Source organism: Athene cunicularia (assembly GCF_003259725.1).
Source record: "Athene cunicularia isolate RWA chromosome 12 unlocalized genomic scaffold, athCun1 chr12_part1, whole genome shotgun sequence".
NCBI classification, from domain to species: domain Eukaryota; kingdom Metazoa; phylum Chordata; class Aves; order Strigiformes; family Strigidae; genus Athene; species Athene cunicularia.
Window position 1 is genome coordinate 20,882,389 of NW_020799116.1, and position 26,618 is coordinate 20,909,006.

General features: G+C 38.7%; 1 protein-coding gene across 1 annotated transcript; it reads left to right on the forward strand.

Moving 5' to 3' along the window:
• The first annotated feature begins 4,983 nt into the window (after positions 1–4,983).
• SLC6A1 (solute carrier family 6 member 1) lies at positions 4,984–25,743 on the forward strand. Its single transcript, XM_026857860.1, has 14 exons — positions 4,984–5,417; positions 6,164–6,295; positions 7,884–7,984; positions 9,735–9,844; positions 9,964–10,096; positions 11,485–11,619; positions 11,737–11,840; positions 12,145–12,269; positions 14,587–14,699; positions 16,803–16,934; positions 17,509–17,611; positions 18,921–19,021; positions 21,114–21,281; positions 23,319–25,743. The coding sequence occupies exons 1-14, from the start codon at positions 5,183–5,185 to the stop codon at positions 23,421–23,423; spliced, it is 1,797 nt and encodes a 598-aa protein (XP_026713661.1). The 5' UTR covers positions 4,984–5,182; the 3' UTR covers positions 23,424–25,743.
• Positions 25,744–26,618: the final 875 nt, after the last annotated feature.

Genomic DNA, 26,618 nt, shown 5'->3' on the forward strand with positions numbered 1-26,618 from the left:
CTTGCTGCAGTTGTTATTTCATATTGCAAAAGATCAAGTCAGCTTTAGTTTCTCTTTGCTCAGCATGGTTTGCCAGAGCTCTGTGGAGCACTCAGCTGGGGAATCAGATGCTGGTGCAGATGCAACTGGCATCACTGATTTTGTCACAGTGATGCCAGATTCCCCATATCCATCTTAAGAAATTAAATAAGTGAACAAGCACTATGAAACACTTCTAAAAATTGTGATGGCTTTTCATGAACAGCAGAGACTACAAGGAAGTTCAGAAGAGGTGAACCAAAAGAAAAAGGAATTAGTCTGTTTTGTCTCTTTGTGGGTTGCTTTTTTTGTGGGTTGGTTTTTTTTTTTTTTCTTTGTGTGATCTGTTTCAATATGCAATTTAGCAATTGTACATAAAGGAAAATTCTTCTCTTGTTAAGAAACCAAAGGTGACATAGTGGCTGTTTGGGCCAGCGAGCATTGCGGAGAGTACTGAATCAAAATGAACACTATAGAAGTCCACACAACAGCCAGATTTTTCACGAGAGATCTAAAGTACCAGTAGGAAAAGCTAGTAGCATCATTATTCAATGCATATGGGTTTCTGCTGTATATATGTGGTAGAAGAGCATGTGTGATAACACCTGGTGTGGCACTATCTGTGTGCACAGTGTTTTGCTACTACTTCCAAACGATATCCCTCCTATAAAAGAATAATAAACCAGCTCTCCTTGTGGACATCTCAGAATGGAAGTCCAATGAGCTCAGCACTCCTCTTCTTACACTTTCAGTGTTTTAATCCCATCTCATAGGATACTGCTGACACAGGGTATATATTTGTCTGTGAAACAGCATATGGATGGCAGTCTTTTGACTTGATTGACTAATACAAATAGAATCAAAAGTGCAAATAACTCATAGCCACAGTGGGCTCAGTTGGAGTCCCACTCAGGTTAGAGGAATAACACCTTTAAAGTTTTATGAAGCCAATTGTGGTATTTTATATAACAGCATTTCTTCAGTATTTCTTGAATGGAGCTGCCGGAGTCTTGCCTTGTGTGGAGCCCTTGGAGCTGCTGCTCTCCGGGGAGGGAGAAATGCAATGGATTGGAGGGGAGGGAGTAATGAACTTTAAACGTAACAGAGGTTCATCGTTTAAAGGAGCTGGGGTTTCCTGCTGAGTGTGTGTGCTTTTGAACTGTTCTTTCTTGCCTTTTGATATTACTCGTGAAAGATGATAGTAATATTGCTGCTCGCTTTCATTTTATGCAGCCAGTTCTAAACTCTTCAAATCCACTTTTATGCAGACTAGGAGAGAGAAAAATGCTTTTATTAATTAAGTGGCATTCTTTTTGTTCCAGTTTCCCTGGTTGTGCTTATTACCTTGGCTGCTATGTGTGCTTGGCTCTCTCAAGTCATTCTTCTCTAATGTGGTGGTGATGCGGGACAACCAGATGGTGTCCAAAACCCTGTTTTAGAGGGCTTTGTCCTCTTGGCTGAGCAACCCTAGTAACTGAAGTCAAGGAAGCTCTATTGTGCACTGAGGAATGTGGTGGGAAGCTGCTGTGCCCTTCCTAGCACTCTCAGTGTTGGCATGAAGGAACCGGGGGAGCAAAGACCGACTTATTTAAAAGATCTCTCTATCTTCTTCCCACAAAGCATAACATCACATAGCAAGCATCATACCTGCTCTGCTGGCTGACAACTACAATTTGTATTTAATTTTGCCCAAGCCAACCCACAGAGCTTACATAAGTGTCTTTCTGTCCCATTCCATTGTCAGACCAATTTTACATTTAAATCTCATTGTTGCTGGTTATTGCCTAATCAGATTAGAGAGCATGTACCAAGTACCAATACTGCTGTATTGCTGGTTCCTGTGGATTTTTGTACGTAAATCATAGTTTTTGAAGTAGTATTGTATATGGAGAGTGTGGATTGGAGGTTAGAAGCTATTTCTATTGTTGTAACTTATTATTCTTGTTATTTCTTAGGAAAATTATTTTTCATAGCATGAAAAACTCCTATTTTCAAGCCTAGTGAATGAAAGCATATTTTCATTATCTCATACTGATTTGCTGTACTGCCATATATGCACAGATGTCCATGCATAGATATCACTGCCAGTAAAATCTCCAGCATGGTCTCCAAATAGAATAATATAGTCAGCAGAGGTCAGGCAGGACAGATGCAAACTGGTCAGTCCCCACCTCTATCCTCTCAAAATGAGCCTCTGCTGAGTCCTTGAGCTTGAACAAGCTTGCTGAATATGTGTAGTGTGTGCAGTGGGGTGTTTGCCAAAGGTTGTGCTGTACGATAAAGTTGAACACATCTCCACGTGTGACTGAACTGCTTTCAATCTCTTTTAATATTAAAAGCAACAGGCTGTCACCCCCCCAACCTCCCCCTTGACATAGACATGTGCACGCTTGCTGGGGGGTCTTGTGATGTTTCAGCCTTACATTCAGCATTACAGTATTGAAACAGGCCGGGGCACCTTCTTCCAGGAGGACTCACAGAATCACAGGTTCTTTGCTTTATTCATGAAGATTTTTCTAACTAACCCTCCAGTTCATCTTTGTCATGGACACTTAGAGTAGACTAAAGTACTGCCTTTGTTCAAGCAGAGGCTTTAATGCATACCCACAACTCTCCAGAGTCTGGTGGAGCTGAAACAGCAAGGGCAGGCTCAGTGCCCAGCTCTTCCCCGCAGAGACAGTTTGTAGATATGAGGGCTTGGTTGTTCAAGTCTGGAGATGCAGCACAGATCCTTTCCTGGAGTACCAGCTGCCAGGATGAGTTTCTCTCTCATTATGAGCCAAATGAGAGATACATATATCTCTCTCCATGTAGTGTTGGTTTATTTGGGGTTTTTTATGTTGTTTTCAGTTTCTTTTCCCACTCATCCTCAACACACTCAGCCTCTTCCAGTACTTGGAAGCTCCTGCTGATGATAAAGCACAGCCCGAATGTAAATTGCAACAGGACCTGTTTGTAAAAGTACTAGAATACCCAGATGATCCTTTACTTCGTACAGCCTGTGTTGGCTAAAAAGAAACCCTTTCAGTTCTGTATCTTCATCAGTAGGTGGTGCTGGCAAACTGCACATTTGGTAGTGCACTCAGAGCTGCCTACACCACCGATGCACAAACGTGTGCAGGTGGGGAGGTCAAAATTTCAACATGATCTCAATCCGGCCTCAGAACAGAAGCCTCATTTTGCTGATACAGTGAACTGTATTTCCTGGTGCGTAAGGAAATGCATTACCTGAACTGCTCAAACTTCTGACTACAGCTAGTAATGACACTTATTGGTATACAAAATTGGACATACTTGCATTGAAATATGGAAAACTAAGCCCACAGATTTATGAAGGGGAGATATCTGTACACGGGACTTGTGAGGAGGTGAAAGTACATGAATGGAGTTTCCCTCTTTCAGTCCCATCTTGAAGCAGAACAGAGAGACAGGTTACAAGCATGATCCTTGTTTTTCTCCTCACCCCAACATACCTACAGCTGATTCTTCTTCAACTTCCAACTGAAAATTTTTGTTATTTCTTGTTGGAGGTGGGCTTATAATAAGCATTTTAATCACACAGCAATCTGAAATGAGAAGGTGAAGAAAAAGCACTGTTTATAACAGTCTTGACATGCTTTTTAATGTTTCTTTTAACACAATTTACAATTAGAAGTGAATGGCTGATAGTCTCAAGCTTCCTTTACACAAATCTGTAAATAAAACTATTGTTGATCATTGCATGACCTCATGGCCATTGTTGCCAACACTGCCGTAAAGTGTAGCTTCACATTGGCAAGTGTTTCATTTGTTGCAATCTCTGGTTTGAGGACTGGTGACTGGCATACAATAAAAGAAGTTAAGAGGAACATGACAATAAATTGATAGTGAATGGGCATACAGTAGACATGCAATAGACTAGCCCACCTTTTTTTTTTTTTTTTTTTTTTTTTTCCCCTTTTTTTTTTTTTTTTTCCCCAGCTGAAGTAGAACTGTAGAAGTTGCAGGAGTCACACATGCTTTAGAGTTGACTGAAATATCCCAAGTCATTTTTCATAATGCATATTTGCTTCTTTGATTTTTCCTTTCTTTATTTAAATTTTGAAAATCTATATAGTGCCAGTCATGGTTTTTGAAAAGGTGCAAGAATGCAATCCACAGTAGGAAACTGAGGGGTGATTATTGCAAAATGTTGTCTTACAGTGCTTAGAATTCTTATAATTTAACCTTAGTGAAACATTTGTCTTTTATTAACAGTTAACTATAATCACATGTAGAACTCCACACCATTGCCCAGGATTAAGTCTTGTTGCTTGATCTCGTTTATTGTTTAATTCCTTTGGGAGTATTTTAGAGTATTTTAATGTGTTGGATAAGTGCATGCTGTTCATAACTTTTTAAATTCACTATTAAAGGCAGCAAGTGCTATTTCTTGATAGCCACAACTTCTTGTAAATAAAGGAACTTTACAATTGTGAGAATTCTCCTTTACTTTCTTTAAATACAGAACGATTAAATGGAATAGTTTCATTGCCCAATTTCTGGGCTGTTTTATCTAAACTGTACAGTGGACTACTAAATAGAAACCTCATTACTGACTCATCTTGCATACATACATATATATATATATATATATATATATAGAGAGAGAGAGAGAGAGAGAGAGAGAGATACCTCTTCTGGGCTATGTGCTACGTACACTAAGGTGCTGCATTTTAGAATTATTTTGGTTTTGTGGACTCATAGCTATAGGGGGGAAAAAAATGAATAACTGTGGCTTGGAGATTGTGTTGGGGTACTATGTTAGTTTTGCCCAGCTTCCTACTGAGTCAATAAGAAAAAATCCAGAGGGCAGAGCCAAGCTCTTTGGTGCGACACCGCATTGCGACGCTCTCTTGGCGGCAAGGTCTCTGGTCACTGTATGTTCTCAAGTTGCCTAAAGTCCTGCTGAAGCAACGCCGAATGGTGTGATGCTGTGTTTTACAGGGCGATCCGTCAGCTGGTAGAGGACTGTGTCCTAGCTGGCCCAGCACCCCGGGGCTGGGGGCTGGGGGGTCCCTCTTCACCTGCCAAGCCCCAACTGCCTGGTTGGGCGCCCGCGACCGCAAAGCTGCTGTCCACGTGGACTGGTGCTGAAATCTCTCGTCCGGCTGCTGCCAGAGCCTCTCCCGCCAAACCCAGAGACATGGCAACAAACGGAACTAAAGTGGCAGACGGACAGATCTCCACGGAAGTTGATGCTTCGATCACCAATGACAAGCCTAAAACCTTGGTAGTAAAAGTGCAGAAGAAGAAGACGGATGTTCCAGACCGGGATACTTGGAAAGGAAAATTTGACTTTCTTATGTCCTGTGTAGGTTATGCCATTGGCTTAGGGAATGTGTGGCGATTTCCATACCTTTGTGGCAAGAATGGTGGAGGTATGTTTGCTGTTTCGTTCTTACAACCTTGATATATTATTTGTTAGAACTCACCATAAAAATTATCAATAAAACAGAAGTTTGTTTTCATAGCTTTTACATCTGTATAGGTATGCTTTGGTTTTGCTTGTTGGTTTGTTTGTGGGTTGTTTTTTTTTTTTTTGGGGGGGGGGTGTTTAGGTTTTTTTCTTTACACTTGTCCAGGAGAATTAGAGTGTGGTGCTCTGCTTTGAAGTCTGTTCTGCAGTTTATTCTAACTTCTAGTTGACAGGTGTTCTTAAAAGACCAAAAGGTATTAGAGCAGAACCAAAGCACATTGCCGTCCAACCCTTCAGTGCTCTCTTTTGGTTTCACTTTTTGAGAGGATTGCATACAGTTTGAATTATTGACTCTGAGCTAAGCATAAAAAGCTAACTTCAGCTGGAAAGCAGCCAGTTCTGATTAAAGCCTTTATGCTATCTGCATGCTCCTGTGATAGATGAAGGCAACAAAAAACACAGACTTTTGTATTTTAGCTTTTTACTTAAACAGAAAATACTTAAATGGTGAAGAGATATATTTTTTCCCCATATTTCCACTTCTTGATATACTGGTTCAGAAGTGTACATGTGATTTCCAATAACTCTTTGGAAAAGTTATACTTAACAGGAAAAAAAAAAAAAAAAAAGTTTGTTTTTTTCATATATAATAGGGATGGAAATAGTGGTTTTCCCCCACTGTAACAGACTTTTCTTATTTCTTTTTAGGTGCATTCCTGATTCCCTATTTCCTTACTTTAATTTTTGCTGGAGTGCCACTGTTTCTTTTGGAGTGTTCCCTTGGTCAGTATACATCTATAGGAGGCCTCGGAGTATGGAAGCTTGCTCCAATGTTCAAAGGTATAGTATGAATTTGAGTTATTTTCCCTTTGTTTCCAAGTTGCAAAAGTTGCACAAAATGACAGGGCAAGAATGTTTCTTTATGCCTTCATATTTTTACTAAAACCATTATTTTCTACAGAAAACCCTAACTTTCTGAGGTGTAAACAACAATTTTGAAACACACTAGAATATTAATCATTCCCCATTAAAAATAGCAAGAGTTAGACATTAGAATCTCAACAAACTTATTTTTGAACTTGAAAAACATTGATTTTTTTGTTTTGTTTTGCTTTGTTAGGAACATATAAAGACTGTTCAAAATAGCATTTTAAATCTAGCAATATTTGTCTGAGCAGGTATGGAACTCTGTTCACAGCAATTTGGTAAATGTTATTTCTAGTCAAGGTCACGGAGCTTTGTATCTCCTGTTGTTCTTTATTGAAATTCAAAGGCCAGACACTTTGAAGATGGCAATTTCATATTGAATTGCATAAGACAAGCTCACTCCGCACTTCGATTTTAGCTAATTCAAGATTTCTCTTTTCTAGAACCTCAAGATTTTAGTCTAGATTCTGCACAGACCTACAAACCTCACAAACTGTGCTTTTCACCCTCTAGTCTTAAATCTTTTGACAGTTAAGAGCTCTTGATTTGGCTCCTGGGCCAGAAGAGGAAAAAGTTACACATTGATTTATAAACTACTTCACACAGTAGGATGGACAGTTAGCACAGGGTGAGCTAAAAGTTTGTTTACAGTGGATTTTGTTCTAGGAAACTTTGTACTGGGAAAACCCAGGGAGAGGAAAATGTTTCTCACAAATAAGTATCCTAACTTTGCTGGAGTTACTGGTGTTGGTAGGGAACAAAATGCAAGGTATCATCGTTTGGATAGATGTTGGGGAATATGGTGTAGGGGAGAGCTTTGTAGAATAGGGCTGATGGTTGGACTTGATGATCCCAAGGTCTTTTCCAACCTGAATGATTCTGTGATTCTGTGCTATAGAACCTGCTTTTCATTATACTGATTATTTTCAGCACTTGCTCCTGTTTAGTGTCATGTGGTAGCTGTCACCAGCCTGAATATTTTAAAATACCACTGAATTCTCCACGTAGGGTAGAAGACAAGTCATTCTCATTGTGGAACCCCTGACATTTCTGTAGTCTGAGATGACATAATAGCATTATACTAAGCATCAAGCACTTGGATCAGTGTATTAAATGGACAGCTGGTCTTATAATTCATACTCAACTTGCATGCATCTGCCAGAAGTTTCTGTGGGACTGCCATCTCACAGGATGAGCTGATTTAGCTCTTTTCCCTAGAAGTAAAAAATACCTGTAAAATCTAAGCAGCAGCAGATGTGACTGCTTACTACAACACACAGAGAATTGGATATGGTAATTAAACTTATAGATGACCAAACTATCACTCAAATTAGTGACCATTTTATAATGGTATTTCTAAAAATTTAACTTGAGTTCTACAAAATTCCCTAAATGGCATCTGCCCCATATGTTGTATTTATCCTTCTGAACTCTTCAGCTGACACTTGTACAAACATTACTAAAAGTTGCCTTCTTTTGTTTCTTCTTTTCTTCTTTACAGGTGTGGGACTAGCTGCTGCAGTCCTTTCCTTTTGGCTAAATATTTACTACATTGTGATTATTTCATGGGCCATATACTACCTGTATAATTCCTTTACCACCGTAAGTGGGGGGCAGTGGGGAAGGTGTGGAATTGTTTGTTGGATGTAAAGCAAAGTGATATATAGATAAGCTGATTAATCTGTCTTACTGTAAAGGTGTGAGGTTAACACAAAATGCATAGAAATCAGGAAGATAAGCCCTTTCTTGTTAACAGAAAACTATTTTGTAACAATCCCTCCTTTTTAATTTCTTTTTCTACACAAGAAATGTAGAATAGAAAACTGTGAGGAAAATATTCCATTCCAAGAATACCAGTTGAGAAATGTAATAATAGGTTATTATTAGCCACAGGCTTCTCTCTTACTGATTTGTTTAAATGTCCTTATCTTAATCTTCAGAGCCACAGGTCTTTCATCTCTACCCTTTTAGTTTCACTTATTATCAGTCTCTGCCCTTTAATAGCAAGCATGCTTCCTTGCTTCTCTGCTTACCTGCCAGGCATCTCTAAGTCATGGTCAAGCTTTGGACTCCTTGTCCTGGCGATGGTAACAAGAGTACTTGTACCCCTTTACCTTCAAGCTTCTAGGGCAGTAACTCACCTCAGAAAAATTCTAATGTGTCACTGATTTTTTTTTTTTTTTGGTCAATAGCAGCCACACAAATGTTAGATTTTTGGGAAATAGTATTATTGCAACGTGGTTTAATGGTGGAGGTGTTTATTAAAGAAATCCCCATGGAATGGAAAGTCTGTGATGGAATGGAAGCTCTGAACTTCTGTTCATTCTTGTTATTTTTTGGTTTATTTTCTTTCCTTTTAACTTTTATTTTTAACTGCCTTTTTTTTCCCCCTCAAGGATGATTCATCAGCTGAGTAGGTCTTGTCTGATTTGTGGGTTTTGGCCATCTGAGGAAGCATTCTTACACAAGTCTCCATAATTAATGCATTATTATTCAGTTATTGTCTCTTCTACAAATTTTGTTCATGCTTGCCTATTCTCAGCTTTAGAAAATTGTCCATTGACCAAATTTGCATTAATTACTGTCTGAGAGTGACATGATCGTTTCTTTTTTTTCTTATCCTCAGATCTGTTATTGATGTGAAAGGTCAGTCACGGTCGAAGTGGTGCACTGGCCCATATTAGATGAACATTGACTTCTAATTCCCTTGAAGCCTCTTATCCTTGTATTTATAACATGCAGTACCCTAATACAACATATTCTGAGAGGAGTTTCCAACATTTGCCAGCAGAAGAATATCTAAGTTGTATCTAAATGAGAGTAATTCTAATGGACATCATGTGGAAACAGGTTCTGCTTCTCAGAACTTCTGAAAGATAACAGCATAATGGACATGTAGCAAATGCATGCAGAAAATAGAAAATTTACATTTTTCTAATTGTCCCCTGATCTGAGGGGAAAATTAAAATCTCTGGTCAATAACCATCACACCTTTACTATCCCTAGTGCAACAAAAGGTAACAGGACCTCCAGGAGGTCCCTGCTGCTGCCCTTAGTTCTTGTAGTGCACTCAGTGTGCTCTCACATGCTGAGAGGCATATCCAGAGAATTTGGGCTGATATATTAAAGAAAGAAAGAAATATTTTCACATCTGATTCACAAAATTGATATGAAGTTAAATAACTTATGTGGCAGACATGCACCCCAGGGAGATCAGTGCACTGCAGAACTCAAAGTATATTAGTTCTCCACTTAACTGTCATTTCTAGTAGAGAGAGAGATACCTGAGGTAACGCTTACTTAAAAAGTGTTTGACTGTTTAGATTTTTTTCTCTCTCTCTTTCTTAAATAGACTCTTCCTTGGAAACACTGTGAGAACCCATGGAACACTGACCGCTGCTTCTCCAATTATACCTTAGCAAACACCACCAACATGACAAGTGCCGTGGTTGAATTCTGGGAGTAAGCTGATAATTTTCCTCTATATCATTCCTGTGCATATGCAAGGATCAGCTTGTTATCATTCATATACAATCTTCTGAATTAGTTGTCAAATATACCATTCTGTTGGCTTATTCTAGACGCAACATGCACCAAATGACTGATGGATTGGAAAAACCAGGGCAAATACGATGGCCGCTAGCAATTACTCTAGCAATTGCCTGGATTCTGGTGTATTTTTGTATCTGGAAGGGGGTAGGCTGGACTGGAAAGGTAAGATTAAAAAGCACTGTAAATACCTTTCAATTAAAAATGCCCATTTTACTCAAATATTCTGAAAATTCTTGAGGTAAGAGCACTGGGGACAGTTTTGCTGGAATAGCTCTGTGAAGTATTTAATTTCTATCTTTCTTGAATTGCTACAGCACCATGTTTTTGAAAGAGCTGGCTCCTCTGTAGCTAGGTCTGACCACAGTCTTAGATGGTATGTTCACTCACAGACTTCTTGGCTTTGCCAGGTATAAAATTGACTAAAAAAATGTCTGTTTGTTCCTGGGATGAATATTCTAGCTAGTTTGGATAGCAGTAGAGTGAGGATGCAGTGGTTTGGCTTCAGTGAGAAGTGGCACTTACTGCACAGCTCTTGCTGGACTTAGATATGTAAGTAAGTGTTGAAGCTGTGTTGCATATAAGAGCTACTCCCTCCTTTCCTTATGCTGAATGAGAGCTGTAGGTGGTTCCTGCCACAAGCATGCTTGTGTGCTGTGCTTCTTGGAGTCTGACTGGCTTCTGAGTGCAACATGGAATTTACTAGTGAATTAAAGGAAATTATATTGTTGATGGACCTTTCTCCAGGAATGAAAGCAAACAGCATCTGACATGGACATACACCTTTCCCTCTCCCCGAAATGACTGGAAGAAATCTTAGGGCAATGAAAAGCCACAGCCATGAGGCCTGGTGGCAACTGAAGGCTTGGGTCTTAAGACCTCAGGTTTGGTGTAGAGGACTAGGAATTTTTCATATAGAAAGAATGAATTGTTAACTTTTGACAAGATGGTTGTTGCTGTGACCCACTTCAAGCTGCATGTTGATCGCAGCCTAGTTGAGGTCAGACCACACCATTTTATTTCTTCTATCTGCGAGGAAGGTGGCAAAAAGACGGCTGATTTTGTCTCTTTGACTTCGTAGTGTCTTTTCTATAGGGCTTTTGAAAAACCAAGAGAGAAGGACCCTCTATATCAAAACATAGATGAGGAGACAGTGTGAAAAAATACAAGAGCAGCTGTCTGAGAGGTGGAGAAAAACTAACATGTTTTTCTACAAGCAGGGTACTGGTGCCATGAACCTTGTGCTTTTGGGAGCTCCCCATGTTGAATACAAAAAAACCCAAAAGCATGAGCCCCTCATGCAAAAACATCTGATGCCACCTTCAGGAAAATCGGCAACAGCCACCTGCCTTGTAGACGACATGGTGTTTAGGGAATTCTGCAGTAGGCGCTGCCCTTTCCACACCAAGCCTTTCCATTGATAAATGCTTACTTTTAAAAGTCAGCCTCAGTTGCTGCTACAGAATTTTTAGGGAGCTAATATTTTCTGAAGTGTTAACAAGCAAAGATCATTTTTCCTTCCACACTTACAATGTCTTGTTTTTTCACATCAGGTGGTATATTTCTCTGCTACTTATCCCTATGTTATGCTGCTTATCTTGTTCTTCCGTGGTGTAACACTGCCTGGAGCAAAAGAAGGCATTTTATTCTATATAACTCCCAACTTCAGTAAGCTTTCAGACTCTGAGGTAAATATTCAGTCCTTGTAAACAAAAGTTTCACTACTAACTGTTCACCTTTCAGACATATGACCTGCTCCTCAAGTGCAGAAACAGATTTTTTAAAAAATTATTTCCTGCAATCAGGTTTGGCTGGATGCTGCCACACAGATTTTCTTCTCCTATGGTTTGGGTCTTGGTTCACTGATTGCCCTTGGAAGTTACAACCCTTTCCACAATAATGTTTACAGGTAAGGAGATGCCTGCACATATTACAATGGCATTTTCCTGTCTCAGCTGGAGCTGGATTCTGTCTTTCTGTGTACTATATCATTGATATAAAGTGCAGTCTCAGATCTGACTATTAAATGTTTTGTGTGCATTTTGAGATGTGTGCATTTACATGAATGGGAGAGGGAGTATGACTTGTCCAGCATGAAATGGAACCTAAACTGTGAAATCCTAAATCATTAAATCACAATAAAAAAGGGTACTATACTGATGAACAGTAGCACTGGTTTACCGACTGCTTCAAGCACTTTACTTCTATTTCAGGGACTCCATCATAGTGTGCTGCATAAACTCATGCACAAGCATGTTTGCTGGCTTTGTTATCTTCTCCATTGTTGGATTCATGGCTAATGTCACAAAGAGGCCTATTGCAGATGTTGCAGCATCAGGTATCCAATATATATTTTTCTCTCAGTTGTTCAGTGGCATCAGTTACATTTTTGTTTGCATGTTGTATCCAACTGGTTCATAATTGTTCAAAATCCCTCCCTCAAAACGTTCCTCAGCTCCCTGTCATTTCAGTCGCCCTTACTGCTTGCAGAAGGGAGAACACTGTTTCAAACCTCTCAAGGCAGTGCCAGCAAAATCATTTCATGTGGAGCAGACTGTCTGCCTGCCTGCCTAGTGCTCTCAAACCTTTGGTGTGGAGAGTGGGCAGCCAGAGACTCCTCTTGGGCTGACGCAGTGAATACTGATGAATACTACTTGCAGGGGATGCATTTACAAGAGATGGCAGCACAGTTAACTGCTTCAGTGCTTAGCTGTGACATCAGATTATGAGCCTCTTGCTACTGAAATTGTTGAAAGCAAACTGAAAGGAGGAATGATGGTCACTGTGTTTTTGGAGCCTATATTCTCAAATTCAGTTAGGTTTTTAAGTTCCTTTTACTGTTTCTTGAGGTTAAGCCCTTTTTGAGACAGCTCCATTTCTTACCTGTTCAGACCTACAGCCATCAGCCAGTTTTATGGGACCCTTTATTATGAAAGTCATTTTACTTAGGGCAGTAAGATGTCTGTGGAAAAATTCTGCTATTCTTTGCAGCTCCTTGTCTGTCTTCCAGATGAAAAAGCTTAAAGTAGCAGAGCAGATGGTTGCCCTAACGCAGCTGGTGTACCAGATACTCATTTAGCAGTTCTGGCCACAGGGGCGGATCTGATAACTGAAAGCTTGGTTGGAAGTCACTGGTGGACAAAGTATGTCTTGCTATACTAGCAAATATGTCCATTGATGAAATATTTCCTTAGTTTGAAAGGTAGAGAATTTAAGCCCTAAAATTAATCTTTGATAAGCCACACATACAAAGAAATTAGGAAAATAATTATGATGGCATAGGCTGTTGTCAAAAATTGCTCTGGAAAGTCAGTGGTGTGTGAAACAGGCTTCTTGGATTTATATATTTGATACAGATATAACTATATAGAGACTATGTCTTCAAACAGAACAATATTTTTATATCATATTAAGCTTCTAAATGAATTTTAAGGTACCTAAGATAATAGACTTCCGAAAGATGCCCATGATGTCCTGTGGCTACTAATTGCAAAGGATATCTGGAAATTTGACCCTTTAATTAAGGTTTCTATTTCTCCTAGCAAGCTCAGAAACTAGTGCTTTATTTTAGCACCATGCGACATGTTGCTTTGCAATCTCTTATACAGCTTTGTAAAACAAACAATATTATTAAAAGCTGTAGCTGCATTTTGGTGGAATGTGTAAGAGTAAAATTAGTACCATATTTATCTTGAGTTTATTTTGCTTTTACTACTGCCATTTGGAAGGCATTCCAATCATATCTGCTATTGCTAGCAAATAATTGTTTCAAAATCTGCATTGCATTTACTTTGACAATTCAGGCGTCCAATGCCACCCCTTGCTTCACTGGATTGAAAGTTCCATATGTCCAACCAGTTCTCCCAGGCACATTTACTTTTAATGAAAACTGAAATATCAGATACCCCCCCTCTAGGTGAAGCTCACTAATTTTATTTCTGTGGTTATTTAGTTTGCTACAGGTTTCCCTCTTAACCTGACATCAGCTGTCTTCCAGCTATTCTATGACAACAAAAAGATCTTATTATTTAATAAGAATTTATATTCTCCTTCAAACACTATGCCTCCCATCAGCAGCTAGTAGGAATACAAATGAAAAGGTTTGCCTGTTCACAACTACTGAATTTATTAAAATGTGTATTTTAAGATAATTAAGGGAATGGAATAGCAAATGGGAATGCAATAAATGCTGGAAAAACGTCTTCTCCACTTCTGAGCTGTCTTTGTTTCTTTTCTGAACTACCTGGTGCAAAGCAGAAGATTACAGCTATCAATAACTACTTGAGAGGGGGAGAAAGCTGATCAATCAGTACCTGAAGATGTAATCCTAGCCAATAATATTCCTGTCTTTGCTATACAAAGGTGTCTATTAGGAGCAGTTTCTGAACTGCATCTAGTATTTTGTTTGCTTGCTTGCTTGGTATTAGGGGTTTGGGGATTTTTTTCTGTTTAGTTTTGGTTGGTTCATTTTAAAAGCAGGCCTTGTGCACTGACTTCTCGGTCAGTGAGCACTGATTAAGCTGAAATCCCTGGTCAGATGCTGCCTCTATGGCTCAGTCATTCAAATATATCTAAAGCCTGTGCATCAACAGGAGGAAATAATCACAACACCCAATCAACCACATTGACCTTCTCTCTCCTGTTTCTCCTACCAGGCCCTGGACTGGCATTTCTAGCTTATCCAGAAGCAGTGACACAGTTACCAATTTCTCCTTTGTGGGCAATACTGTTCTTCTCCATGTTGCTTATGCTGGGAATTGACAGTCAGGTAAAACTGGTGTAATAATTAATAATGAAGATAACTTATGCAACTGTATGCTGCAAGGTTGGCCTCTCTGTTCATGCTGCACTGCCAGCTGTTAGTGGTGCAGAATGGTTTCTGGAATAATCAGATAAATAATAGGAGATACTAAGGAGAGGGAAGACTAAGAGGTTCAGGGAGCCTGGAACAGTAAAAAGATGATACTAAGACACTTTCACTTTTTAATGAACTGTTGGAAGCATATACAAAACATGCAGAAAATTTATTCTGCAGATAATAGGAACTTTCTTTGAAATCTTAACCATTCAATCACAGTATTAAAAATACCTTTGCAATGTTCATCAACATAGGAGACACTGGGGTATTTAGATGCCACAAATATTTCTGAAAGTCAACTTCAGAACTTAGCACGCAGAGCAAAAAGATGCAGTGCACATTTCATTTCAAGCATACAAATGTCAGGAGCAAATTCAGGAGGCAGTAGGCTCATTATTGAGGACATCCTGGGTCTTAGTGTGTTCTAAAATCACTTCCCAGTTGTAAGGATCAAGACTTCATGGTTCAGGCCTTAGCTAAGAGTTATAGATGGTATCCAACAACTGGAAATGAATGGGGAGGCACACCCTAGAGGTTCTGCAAATCCAAATAAAACATTCTCTTGGGTTACTGCCTAGATTGAATAATTAATGAAATAATTAAGTCATGCAATCATTTAAAAAAATGTTTATTGCAAAATGAACAAAGAAGCACACAGAACAAGAAAAAGCACTTTACATGCAAGAAGGGACTATGTCCAACAAAAGCATTCATTAATCAGTAATAATTTTAATACAGATAGAAACTACATTGTAAACACTAAGATCACTCTGTCTTATTTTACAAAACATATGTTGAGGACTTTGTTAGGGAAGTGCCTTCTGCCTGCTGAAATGTTTGGTCATTTGTATGCGACTGGTCATAGGCAGATATGTTAAATCTACATGCTATCAGTTGCAGTTGTCAAGCCAGCACCTTACAGTTATTAGCACAGTCTTCGTAGCACATAAGGGAATATGGGAATTACTAGCTTAATACTGTAATAGTCTTTCAGTAGAGAAACCATCATTTTCTATAAATCCAAGCTGACTTCAGCTTGTGAACCAAAATACAAAAAGACCAAGAGGGCGTTTTATCCTGCATCATGGAGGGAAGATGACAATTTGTTTTCCATTTTTTTGTTTTTCAATAAGCTTCAGGCTTGGCATTAAAACCTATTGCTCAATCGGGGAGGAAACTACTGTGAAATTAATTGGGTCAAAAATATTCTTGAAAGAACTTGTCTCTAGGCAACTAACAGCTGAGGAAGGTAGTCTAAAATTATTAAAAAGAATATATATCTACAGGCTGTCACGCTTTCTTAATTTTCTGTCTATCAGAAACATTTCATATGCTGTAATTTATAGGAGCTGTAACTATTGGTTAAATTCTGATTGCACTGCTGGAAATTAATAAAACTTTACATATGTTCCATTTTTCACTATTTCAGCCATCATTATAATAATGTTATTTTTGAATATATACATACAGAAAAAAAATCTGATGTATGGCTCTGCTTTCAATTTGGAGAACCACATCCTCAGCAAAAATCTTTCCTGGGGATAGAAAAAGTATCTGATTTATTACATACAAGAATCAATCTTGTGTCTTTAACCTTCACCATGAAGCACTAATCTGATTAGACTTTTTGTGTTTGTTGGCTTTCGTGTATGTGAGTAAATCACAGGAAGGAGCAGTGTAAGTTTTTGAAGGATTGAGGGGTCAAAGCCTTCAACTGTAGGTATATCTTCTATAACAAGAATGAGCACTTTATATTCATAAATTGCATGCTGTAGTTCATGCTTTGGAACTTTGAGTGTTTTTCTAGCTGGAAATCTTTTTGCACAGATCTTTTTAGACAGAAACAAGGATATTCAGAAGCACTGCTTCCACTGAAGTCAAGTGAGTTCTCATTTATCATTTAATGGATGCAGCCTTAGGCCAGTGATGGGCACTATTGAAAACTCCTCCCCTAAATGTAATCCTGCTGTTGTAGTGCATTGCACTGTATTTTATTTCTAACTTTACTTGCAGTTCTGCACTGTGGAAGGATTCATAACAGCTTTGGTGGATGAGTTTCCGAAGTTACTGCGCAATCGAAGAGAAATCTTCATTGCTGCTGTATGCATTGTTTCCTATCTGATAGGGCTGTCCAATATTACTCAGGTATGTTCTGTAGAAGAAAGTGATCTTATGTCTGCCATACAGTATCTGTTTTATTTCTCTCTTCCCCTGCTCCAACCAGGAATCATTGCAGACCATTGAAGTGGCAGGCATCTATTATCAACGCTATCTAAAGACTTCAGGCAACAGACGTTAACTTCTAAGTGTAAATAAAATGCCTGTAGTCCATGGATGCAGTTTGTCCTACTTCATGGTTCAGCTGACAAGAAAATACACATCTCTGCAGTCTGTCTTAGTCCAAGAAGTGATAGCTAGGGACACTCTCCATTCCTTCCCGTGATCTACTAGATTGCAGACTATTTGAGGAAAATGATGGAATTATTGAACAAAAAGGGGTAAAGTGAAATTAAACCAGTTAATTGAATTCTAGCAGTAATTTAATTTTTGTCAGTATTGACCTCAAGCATTAGAAAACTTCAACCTGTTAATTTTAATTAATTTACATTAGTATGTCCCTAACCTATTTGCCACTGTTAGTTTGTAGCTTGCATTTTAATCTTTCTTGATCTTGGAGTCCTTACTATGTATTTTAACGCTTCCTTCTTATATGTTTTAGGGTGGAATCTATGTGTTTAAGCTTTTTGACTACTACTCTGCCAGTGGAATGAGTCTCTTGTTTCTTGTATTCTTTGAGTGCATCTCGATATCCTGGTGCTATGGTAAACAATATGTTTTTATTTATTCCATGAGCTGTACATATCATCAGGATACTTCATCTACTGATTTGTTCTCTTGTGTGTGCACATGCTGAGGGTGGAACAGAAATCGCCCTTGTTTTATATGCATATAATTCCACTGAGGTCTTCAAAGTTAGCTTGTTGGCTCTTTAGAACAAACACCCTATGTCTAAGCCTGGCAGTCATCAGATGCTAAGTGTTTCAGCAATACTAAATAGGTGACATCTCCCTCTTTTTTTTTTTTTTTTTTTTTTTTTTTTTTTTTTTTTTTTTTATCATCCCCCTTCCTTGGAAAGCCTGGATCTTTGGAGGTATTAGGTACTGCTGTTCTCAACATAATGACTTGGGTCTTTTGGACTTTGTAATGTTTCCTTTCCAGAAATGACTCACTCTAGGATCTTCCAGTGAGAACCAGGCTCCTTGGTCAGTTGTATCTTGCATAATTGCCCTAAAATACCCAGAGAACTGGACTGGCAAACTCTAGGTTTAAAGATTAATGAATATGTTTCATATTATTGCCAGAGTATTTGTGCATTTGACTTTAGTTCTGTGTTAGTTAGTTCAAGGTCCTACTCCCATCATTATTAAGGCACTTCAGTTTATATTACGAAACTGATTCAGAGCTAGATAGCTGGAGTCTTTCTGCTGTCTTAATGGGCTTAAGTGTGTGGAACAGCATTTTAAAGGGGAGACATACTGCATAAGAATCCAGAAAATGTGAATGGAAAAATACACCAGTTAAATAATTAAGAAATCAAAGTTATGAAGAATATGATCGATGTACCTTTTAGAAGATGATGGAGTGCTGGTAGATGGCAGCAGCAGAAGGGCTACTCTTGATTTCATTTGCAGTTCTGCATGTATATGGTATGCATATATCCACACAGAGTGAAGTTGGTTAATGCTAGGATGGGTTTATTTAAAAAAAGAAAAAAAAATTTGTAAAATATCATTTGAAATCTCTTGTTCTACCAAGAATTAGGGTTGAAATTAACCAAGAGCATTCGTTGCATCTGACCTTCAGATGTTCAGACTTCCTCAGCCTTTGCATGGGAATAGGTTTGCTCATTGCTAATTAATCATGATGCAGAAGAATAAGAACAAATGATTCTTGGTGTGTCTGAGTTTGCACAATTCTTTCTCATTCAGATAGGTGAAAGGAATGTTGGGGTCTGTATAGAGCTTCCAAATATACCTCATTGTTTATGACAGCATCTCTCAAAACCACTGAGCTTTCAATTGAATCAATTATCTGATATATTTCTATGCTGTTTCTTATTTCTATATTTAGGTGTTAATAGATTTTATGACAACATCCAAGAGATGGTGGGATACAGACCCTGCATCTGGTGGAAACTCTGCTGGTCATTTTTCACTCCTATCATTGTGGCAGTAAGGAACAAACTTTTATTATATGATTCAAAGGATGTAAATGAGGTGGCCTACGTACTACAGTGTTGTCATTGCCACCCCTGCAGGTTCATATTAACTCTGACCTCATTCCTTTTTTAAGGATTTGAACAATCCCATTGAGGCAATAAGCAAAACCCAGTGTCATTAGAGGAAGCCTGTGCCCTAAGAAAAGAAGCCCTGCTCGATTTCAGGATTTGTGTTAGTCCTCTGGAAATGGTAACTAGTCAAGAGTTTGACTGGCAGAGATAGAAAACTGTAAGAAATAAATTTTGACCATTTCTTGTGTTCTTAGATAAAATTTAGCAATCTCTCTAAAGTCTAAATTTTCCACATAAACGAAAATGTCCATAGTTTATAAACTGAATTCCTTCACAGGCACTATTCTGGTAATAGACTAGGACTGTAAACTGATGTTCTCTCTTGGGATTCTGTAGCCTGTATTACCCAGTTTATATTACATTGCTACTGTTTTTTCTGGAAACCATAGTACAGTCTTTTCCTGATTCTAAACTTTATCCAGTTAAGCCCATACAGTACTTTTTTGAAATAATAAGCAAAGAAATGTAAATTTACTACACATAATGTAGTCAACACAGATGCAATATAAAAAGCTGTTATCAAGTAGACACTGTTACACATGACACAACACTTCTCACTTGCTGATATTTCTCTCATAATCCCATACAGATAGTCACACAAAAGCAAACAAAGAGCATTAAAGAGGGGCACAGAAATGTGTTTATACTGAGGGTTCCTTGATTAATCTCTACCCAGATGAAGAAGGCTTTCATTTTTTCTGAAAATAAGTGTTCAGGAAGGTGCAAAAATGCATTTTTGTTTATTTTACTGGTGTAGCAGGAAAATCACCAACATTGTATGTAAAACTTACCAGACTTCTCCTATCTAGTAAAGTCTTCAACAGAACTTGTCTGGTGCAAGTTCAGAGGTGGAGATGATGTCCTAATAAGATCTGCCTCTCTGCATTCTCCCCTCTGGGAGTATGTTCTGCACAAGGCCTGAACCTGGGATCAGAATGAGCTTCCTTTTTGCAGCTTCAGTTTAGCAAGCTTCCCTGATGCAGGTTGTTTTAGACATTTGAAACAGGCCAGGATAAGAGTCTTCTTTGGGAACTTAAAGGAAAAAATACCATGTTGGCAGGTCATCTGTTTGAAAACACAACAAAAGCAACCCACAAGTCCTGCTGATCGATGGTACAGTGTGTATGTGTATGCAGGTATTATTCCTCAGGACCCCCACCTTTCCCAATAGCCCCCTTCCCTCTGATTTTATGCAGGTTATCTGAGGACTCTACTAGTACCAGTGGATTCCCTGTACCACCATACCTGGATAATCTGAGATGCAGGTTATGTATGTGAAATACAGTGTTAACTTGAAACATTAAGATTTAATTTTGGTAAGAAGCTTCTTGGGAAAACTATCTCCTCATCTCTTGTTATTGAAAAATTCAAAGTGGTTTTTGAATTTCATAGGAAAAGATCTGTTATACAGACAAATCCAGTAGCCACTTACTGAACTGCAGGTTCCATTCTGACTGCCCTAATTTTTCATTACAAGTTTGTTCTGAGGATCAAAGCCTCTGGGCCAAGCACTCTTAGGTGGTGATATTAGAGAGGTCAGTGCAGAGCCAGGCTTTAAAGATTGTTTCTTATTCAGAGCCTCTAGGATTCTGCTGCTGACCAGTACAGGAGAGCTGTACTGATACTATTATTCAAATAAGAAAGTTAGTGGAAACAAACAAACAACTTCACAATTTCAGATTTACAGGTTAATTATTTTCACATTCCCACACCAGGGATTGAGCTAGCAGGGAGTTAGTCAGTGCAGTGGGCTGATATTTGCCTGTTTTCTGCAACCTTCATCTGGAAGACTGACCTGCAGGCCCCCTCTACAAGCCAGTGCCCAGCAGCCATCACTGGGGACCAAAGGAACCCTTTTCTCCCTGCCTGGATGTAAAAGCAGGCTTGAGGTCCAAGTCAATCCAAAAAAGCTCTTGAACACGGAACACTCTGGAAATCTCATCCAAACCTTCTTTTTTTGCTGTATTTTGCAGGGAGTATTTATCTTCAGTGCTGTCCAAATGACTCCACTCACAATGGGAAGTTACGTTTTCCCAAAATGGGGCCAAGGGGTTGGCTGGTTCATGGCTTTGTCTTCTATGGTGCTGATACCAGGCTATATGGCATATATGTTCCTAACCCTGAAAGGCTCCTTAAAACAGGTAAGTCTCTCTTTTTCCCGACCACATGACTTCATCTTGAGAGACCTGTGCACACTGATAAAAGATTGCTGGGCAGTTATTTTCTGCTATATATTTCCTGTGGCCTCACCTGCTTAGCCCAGTTATTTTCCATCAAGCTGGAAAAAAATAAAACCAAGTACCAAACAGATCAAAGACAAGACAGTGTCTCTGCCATCTGTTGTTAAACATAATTCACTGCATTAAATGTGGTTCTTATCTCTGGGCTTTGACAGTTTCAGACACTTTGCATCGCAGCTCCTTACACCTAGAAAACAAAACAGCAGTTTACAAAATATGTAAGTTTGTCCTATTAACACAAGACATAACGTCATGTATCAAGGCAGGTGATGCTCTAAGGAATTGGAATCGAACTCTTGGGACTAAACCCACATAACTCTTGGTTTCCACGAGTCTGCTCACAGTGACCCTATTTAGCATCTCCCTGCAATGTGAACAAAGGTTTGAGCTCCTGTTCTGCATTACACCCATTCTGAGTTACAACAGCTGCCTTGTTCTGCCGCAGCTGAGAGAAAGTACAGGTAAAATCTTGGGATCACATTTTATGATCGTGCTGCCCTTCCCTTTAGCCTTTATTTAAGGGATTTTGGTAAAGAGTTACTTCATAAAGAACATTAGAGGCCCTTTTCTCATTGTACTGTGCTCTTATCCTCTCCCTGATTCCTTATTCCAATTGTTAAAAGAAAATCACACTTCCCATGTCAGAGAGGTGTTGTATGGTTTAATCCATTTTTAAGGTCCTCAGATAAATGCTGCTAAAGGAGTAGGAAATGTTAATAAGGCTATTGACCAGTACACTGTTTAGTAATCATGTACAATTGCCATACTTTTTTAATCTGGGTGCACCCTCAGTTTTCCCTCTCCTGCCGATAATCACATTCTGTGCATAACAGACTTCTTCAGCCACAAGTACTGAAACATGCATCTGTATCCTCTATGACTGTGGGAACCAAAGATTGTCAAAATTAATTTGTCAGAATTTCTGGAATATTCTAAAATCAGCTGAATCTTTCCAAAGGGACAAATGATCTTAAGCAGCATTGACAAGTACTGTCTCATGAATTGCTCAGATCTTGATTGAAATATTTGTCTTCAGCAAATTTTAAAAGACTCGGTGATGCTTCAAAGAAGTCTACAAAAAATATTGCTGGGTTCCCCCCCCTCCCCGCCCCCGGCTTCTTCTTAGCTCCTATATTTTGAATATGTTTCCCCTGGTCTTACGAAAACATTTATGTTCAAATGGAGAATTGTTGCTCTAAAATATAACTGCTTCTTGGGCAGAGTATGTATCTTCTAAGTATAAAACCACAGTAAAAGTTCCTCATCCCAGTCTTGCTGTGCATTAAGGTCTCATTTTTGAAAGCATTGACAAATGATCATTAGATAATAGGAGGAGCCTACACCCCTCACAGGCTTTGACGATCAAAACTGGGCTCTCGATAGAATGTGAGCTAGGCAGATAAACTTCATGAGTGGAGAACACAAAAGGACTAGAAAAGACAGAGCAGAAATAAAACAATCTTAAATACAAGTCTACTGTAGCTGTTGTATCCTTGGAGGTAGTGACTCCCAGAAGCTGCAGCCAATACTCTGCAGTCTCTTCTGCTCCCTGGGGAGGTCACCATCATGTCTGAGGTCCAGCCTTGAGTCCCTGCTGCCCACTGCAACCTTGCAGCCTCTCTACTCGACCTGTGGGCTTGCAGCAGTCACTCCTTACCTGCCCCACGCTGCAGTCTCTTCTCATTTCTTTTCCCTAGGCATGCTCCATTGTTAATGCCTTGTGGCATCTACCATTTTCTATGTGGTCTTTTAACTCCTACTGTCCTGTTCAGAACTCAGCTGAAACTGGTTTTAGTATATGTGACTTGCTGTCTTTTTGATAAACAGAATTCTTAATTTTAGCTCTAATGCCTTGACAGAAGTGTTTAGCATTGCCTTTAAAAAAAAAAGCTTAGAAACAAGTTTTTGACTGCCTCACACTTATTGTTCTTTAAACAGCGCATCCAAGTAATGATTCAGCCAAGTGAAGACATCACTCATCCTGAAAACGGGCCAGACCAGGCCCAACAGAGCAACTCTGCAAACAAAGAAGCCTACATCTAAACTCTATTGTGAAAGTACCAATACTACTCCAGAAAAACAAAAAATATGGTTGAATATGACCACAAATTTATGTCTGAGAATATAATTACCTACCTCTAGTGGCAAAAAAAAAAAAAAAGAAAAAAAAGAAAAAAAGAAAAAAGGTCATCTCCACTCTAAGGGAATCGCCATGGGTATGATCCAACCATTGCGTAAGCTCAGATGTTGACAGTGTTTTGTGTTCTCTGGCAATCCACAGACTGTTAATGTTTTTATCCTTTCACAATAATAGTTGCATATCTTGGAATTTGTAAATTGGTGTGCCAAGACCTTTTTAATCTACCTTTTAGCACGACTATTTGAAGTTTTGTGCTGCTGATTTTTAGTAGTTTATCAATATTTCTTACCACTGAATCCCAAGACTGTTATTTTTGACTTTGCAGGAGTAAAATTAAGTTTGGAATTGTTTTGTACAAAAGAATGAAGCATTTTGTAAACAAGTGAAAAAAAATTCTGCCCTTTAAATTTGTTCTAGTCGAGGCCATTTGAGGGGGAAGAGATTTCTTTCAAATAACAGTAGGCACAGCCTTTATAAACATTCCTAGTGCAAATGAAGTTACATGGCTATTTGTGGCAATACAGCATAAAATGGCTGTAAATGCTATCTGTACTTAGCCTTTCAGGATAACTTTCAAATAAGAGCATAAATTTCTTTGAAAATACATATACTATTTCTTAGAGAAAGAACGTATCTCTGAATCAATACAGCATGAATCACAGATGTTAGAGGCAAAAATATGACTTCTAACTTTTTTAGCAAAATGAGAAGTAACATCCAAGAGCTCTTAAAGATTCACAGGAGTAAAAGAAATACAAAGTATTTGCAGTTCAGGCTCAGAGTATTTGAGCTTTTATTATGCTGTTATTATTCTACTATTACTGCATTGCCACCAAAATAGAAACCAAAACAATGGCTTAAAGACTGAAGCTTATCCTTGTAGTTCTAATGTAGGGTCTAATGCACAACTGTTCTTTTTAATCTGTTAAAGGACTTTAACAGTTTCTAATAAGCAAATTACAAAATATGGATTGTTAGCACTTTGAAAACAGTTTTACTTTTATTTACATATTATTTGTGGTGATGAAGGCTTGAGGGAAAGCTATTTCGATAAGAATCTCTACTCTGGGCTGAGTCTGCATCTGCCGTGTGGCTAGAAAGCCCGTTCAGCTCATGGAAGTTTTTCCCTGTGTGGAAAATGCAGTGGTTAGCCCTGTATGGTATTTCTCGTTTGGCAGCTATATGACAAAGGATTATGGAAAATGCAGCAGTTGATGTTCGATTGTAAATGACTGTGACAGAACTGTGCAATGAAACATGCTTTTCAGCAAATTTTTGTGCAACGTACAATGTTAGATAGCACAATTTATGTAGAACTACTACGTGAAAAACATGTTAACTGTGAATGTTGGGTTTTTCGTTGTTTTTGTCTGAAGGTGACAAACATGTTCTTGCAATAAGGTATTATTCTCAGAATGTCAAGCACATTATTGTAGAAATAATATATATATAATACACATGTATTTCAAACTACATCATAAAATCTCAGAGTATGTTTGGTAGATTCTAAACTGTTTCATACATAGATCAACTGTAAAATATTATGAGATCTAAGCTGCATCCTAAACAGCTATAGCTGAAATGCAAAAGTCCTGTAAGTCTTTGGGATTTAGAGGAAACCCCTACATCCTACACAAACATTATACATGATACATACACATTATAATTGTGAATTTCATTAGACTAAGGAAAAAAACTCCAACTTTCTCTTTATTGTTTAATGTAATCAAGTCCCATGTTGTTCTAAGAGAAATGCAGTATTTAATGTTTGATTGTAAACAATTATGACAGATGTTTGACAGACCTGCTCTTTAGCAAAAAGCTGTACAAACGTATCATATAGCACAAAATAGTGTTGTAGAACTACTGTGTGTAAACTGTGAATAGCTGTATCTTTTTTGTAGTACTTGCCCTGAAAAAAAGATTATTGTATGATCATATATGCTTTTTGCAATAAGGAAATATCTGAACACCAAGCAAATCTATCTCTATATAAAAATATATATGTAATATATACATATTCAAAAATATATACAGAGCCTGTTTAAAAGAGTACAGTATTATTTAGTAAATTGCAACCTGTTCTATGGACCAAATGTAAAATATTTATAAATTAAGATGCATTTTAAATGTCTATAAATGGTGTCATAATTAAAGCACGATTGTTATGTAAGTTTCCAAGAGTTTAGAGGAAAAAGAATAAAGGTTATATTATACATTAAATTCAGAATTTTTCAGTCTTTCATTGGACAAAAGCAACGTGTTATTTTCTGTGAAAGTAGTTCTAAATGTTTCATGTAATTATATATAAAAATACAGTATTTTGATATTTAAAGTTTATATCACACTTGTGATGTGTGTAATTAATCCATACGGCCATTTCTATAATTTAGTCAGGATGTGCATACATAATGCAGAACACTTAAATGGTGACAGTTTATAGCCCTGCCTGGCATCCTGCTGCTTTAGTACTCCTGTAGGAAGATGGCAGACCAGGGCCTCTGAGCAGCCCTAGCAAAAAGCCTGGATTTTATAATAAACATTCCTCAGGTACATTTCTGCTGCTACTTTGGGGTATGAACTGCAGCACCTGAAGTCACTGTTTTCTAAGCTGTCTCTGAGGAGGGCACCATCCCAGGCTGAATCCCATGGGCTGGTGAGACAGCGGCCTCATACTAAACATACAGATGATACATTTCTACCAGAAAATTGTTCTCGGAGAAGGACCTGGGGTTGTTGATTGCCAGCTGGCTGAAGAGGAGCCAGCAGTGTGCCCAGGGGGCCAAGGAGGCCGATGGCATCGTGGCTTGTGTCAGCAGGGCCAGGGAAGGGATCTGAGCCCCTGGACTCGGCACTGGTGAGGCCGCCCCTCAGTGACTGGGTTCAGGTTTGGGCCCCTCACCCCAAAAAGGCCATTGAATGGCTCGAGCGTGGCCAGAGAAGGGCAACGGGGCTGGGGCAGGGTCTGGAGCACAGGTCTGCTGGGGAGCGGCTGGGGGAACTGGGGGGTTCAGTCTGCAGAAGAGGAGGCTGAGGGGAGACCTCATCGCCCTCTACAGCTACCTGAAAGGAGGGTGCAGAGAGCTGGGGATGAGTCT

Bases quoted from the DNA above. Each gene is read 5' to 3' on its own strand.
- SLC6A1 (XM_026857860.1), top strand. From the start codon at position 5,183: ATGGCAACAAACGGAACTAAAGTGGCAGACGGACAGATCTCCACGGAA. The intron at 6,296-7,883 runs GTATAGTATGAA...TCTTCTTTACAG, and splicing joins GCTTGCTCCAATGTTCAAAG to GTGTGGGACTAGCTGCTGCA. The intron at 21,282-23,318 runs GTAAGTCTCTCT...TTCTTTAAACAG, and splicing joins TGAAAGGCTCCTTAAAACAG to CGCATCCAAGTAATGATTCA.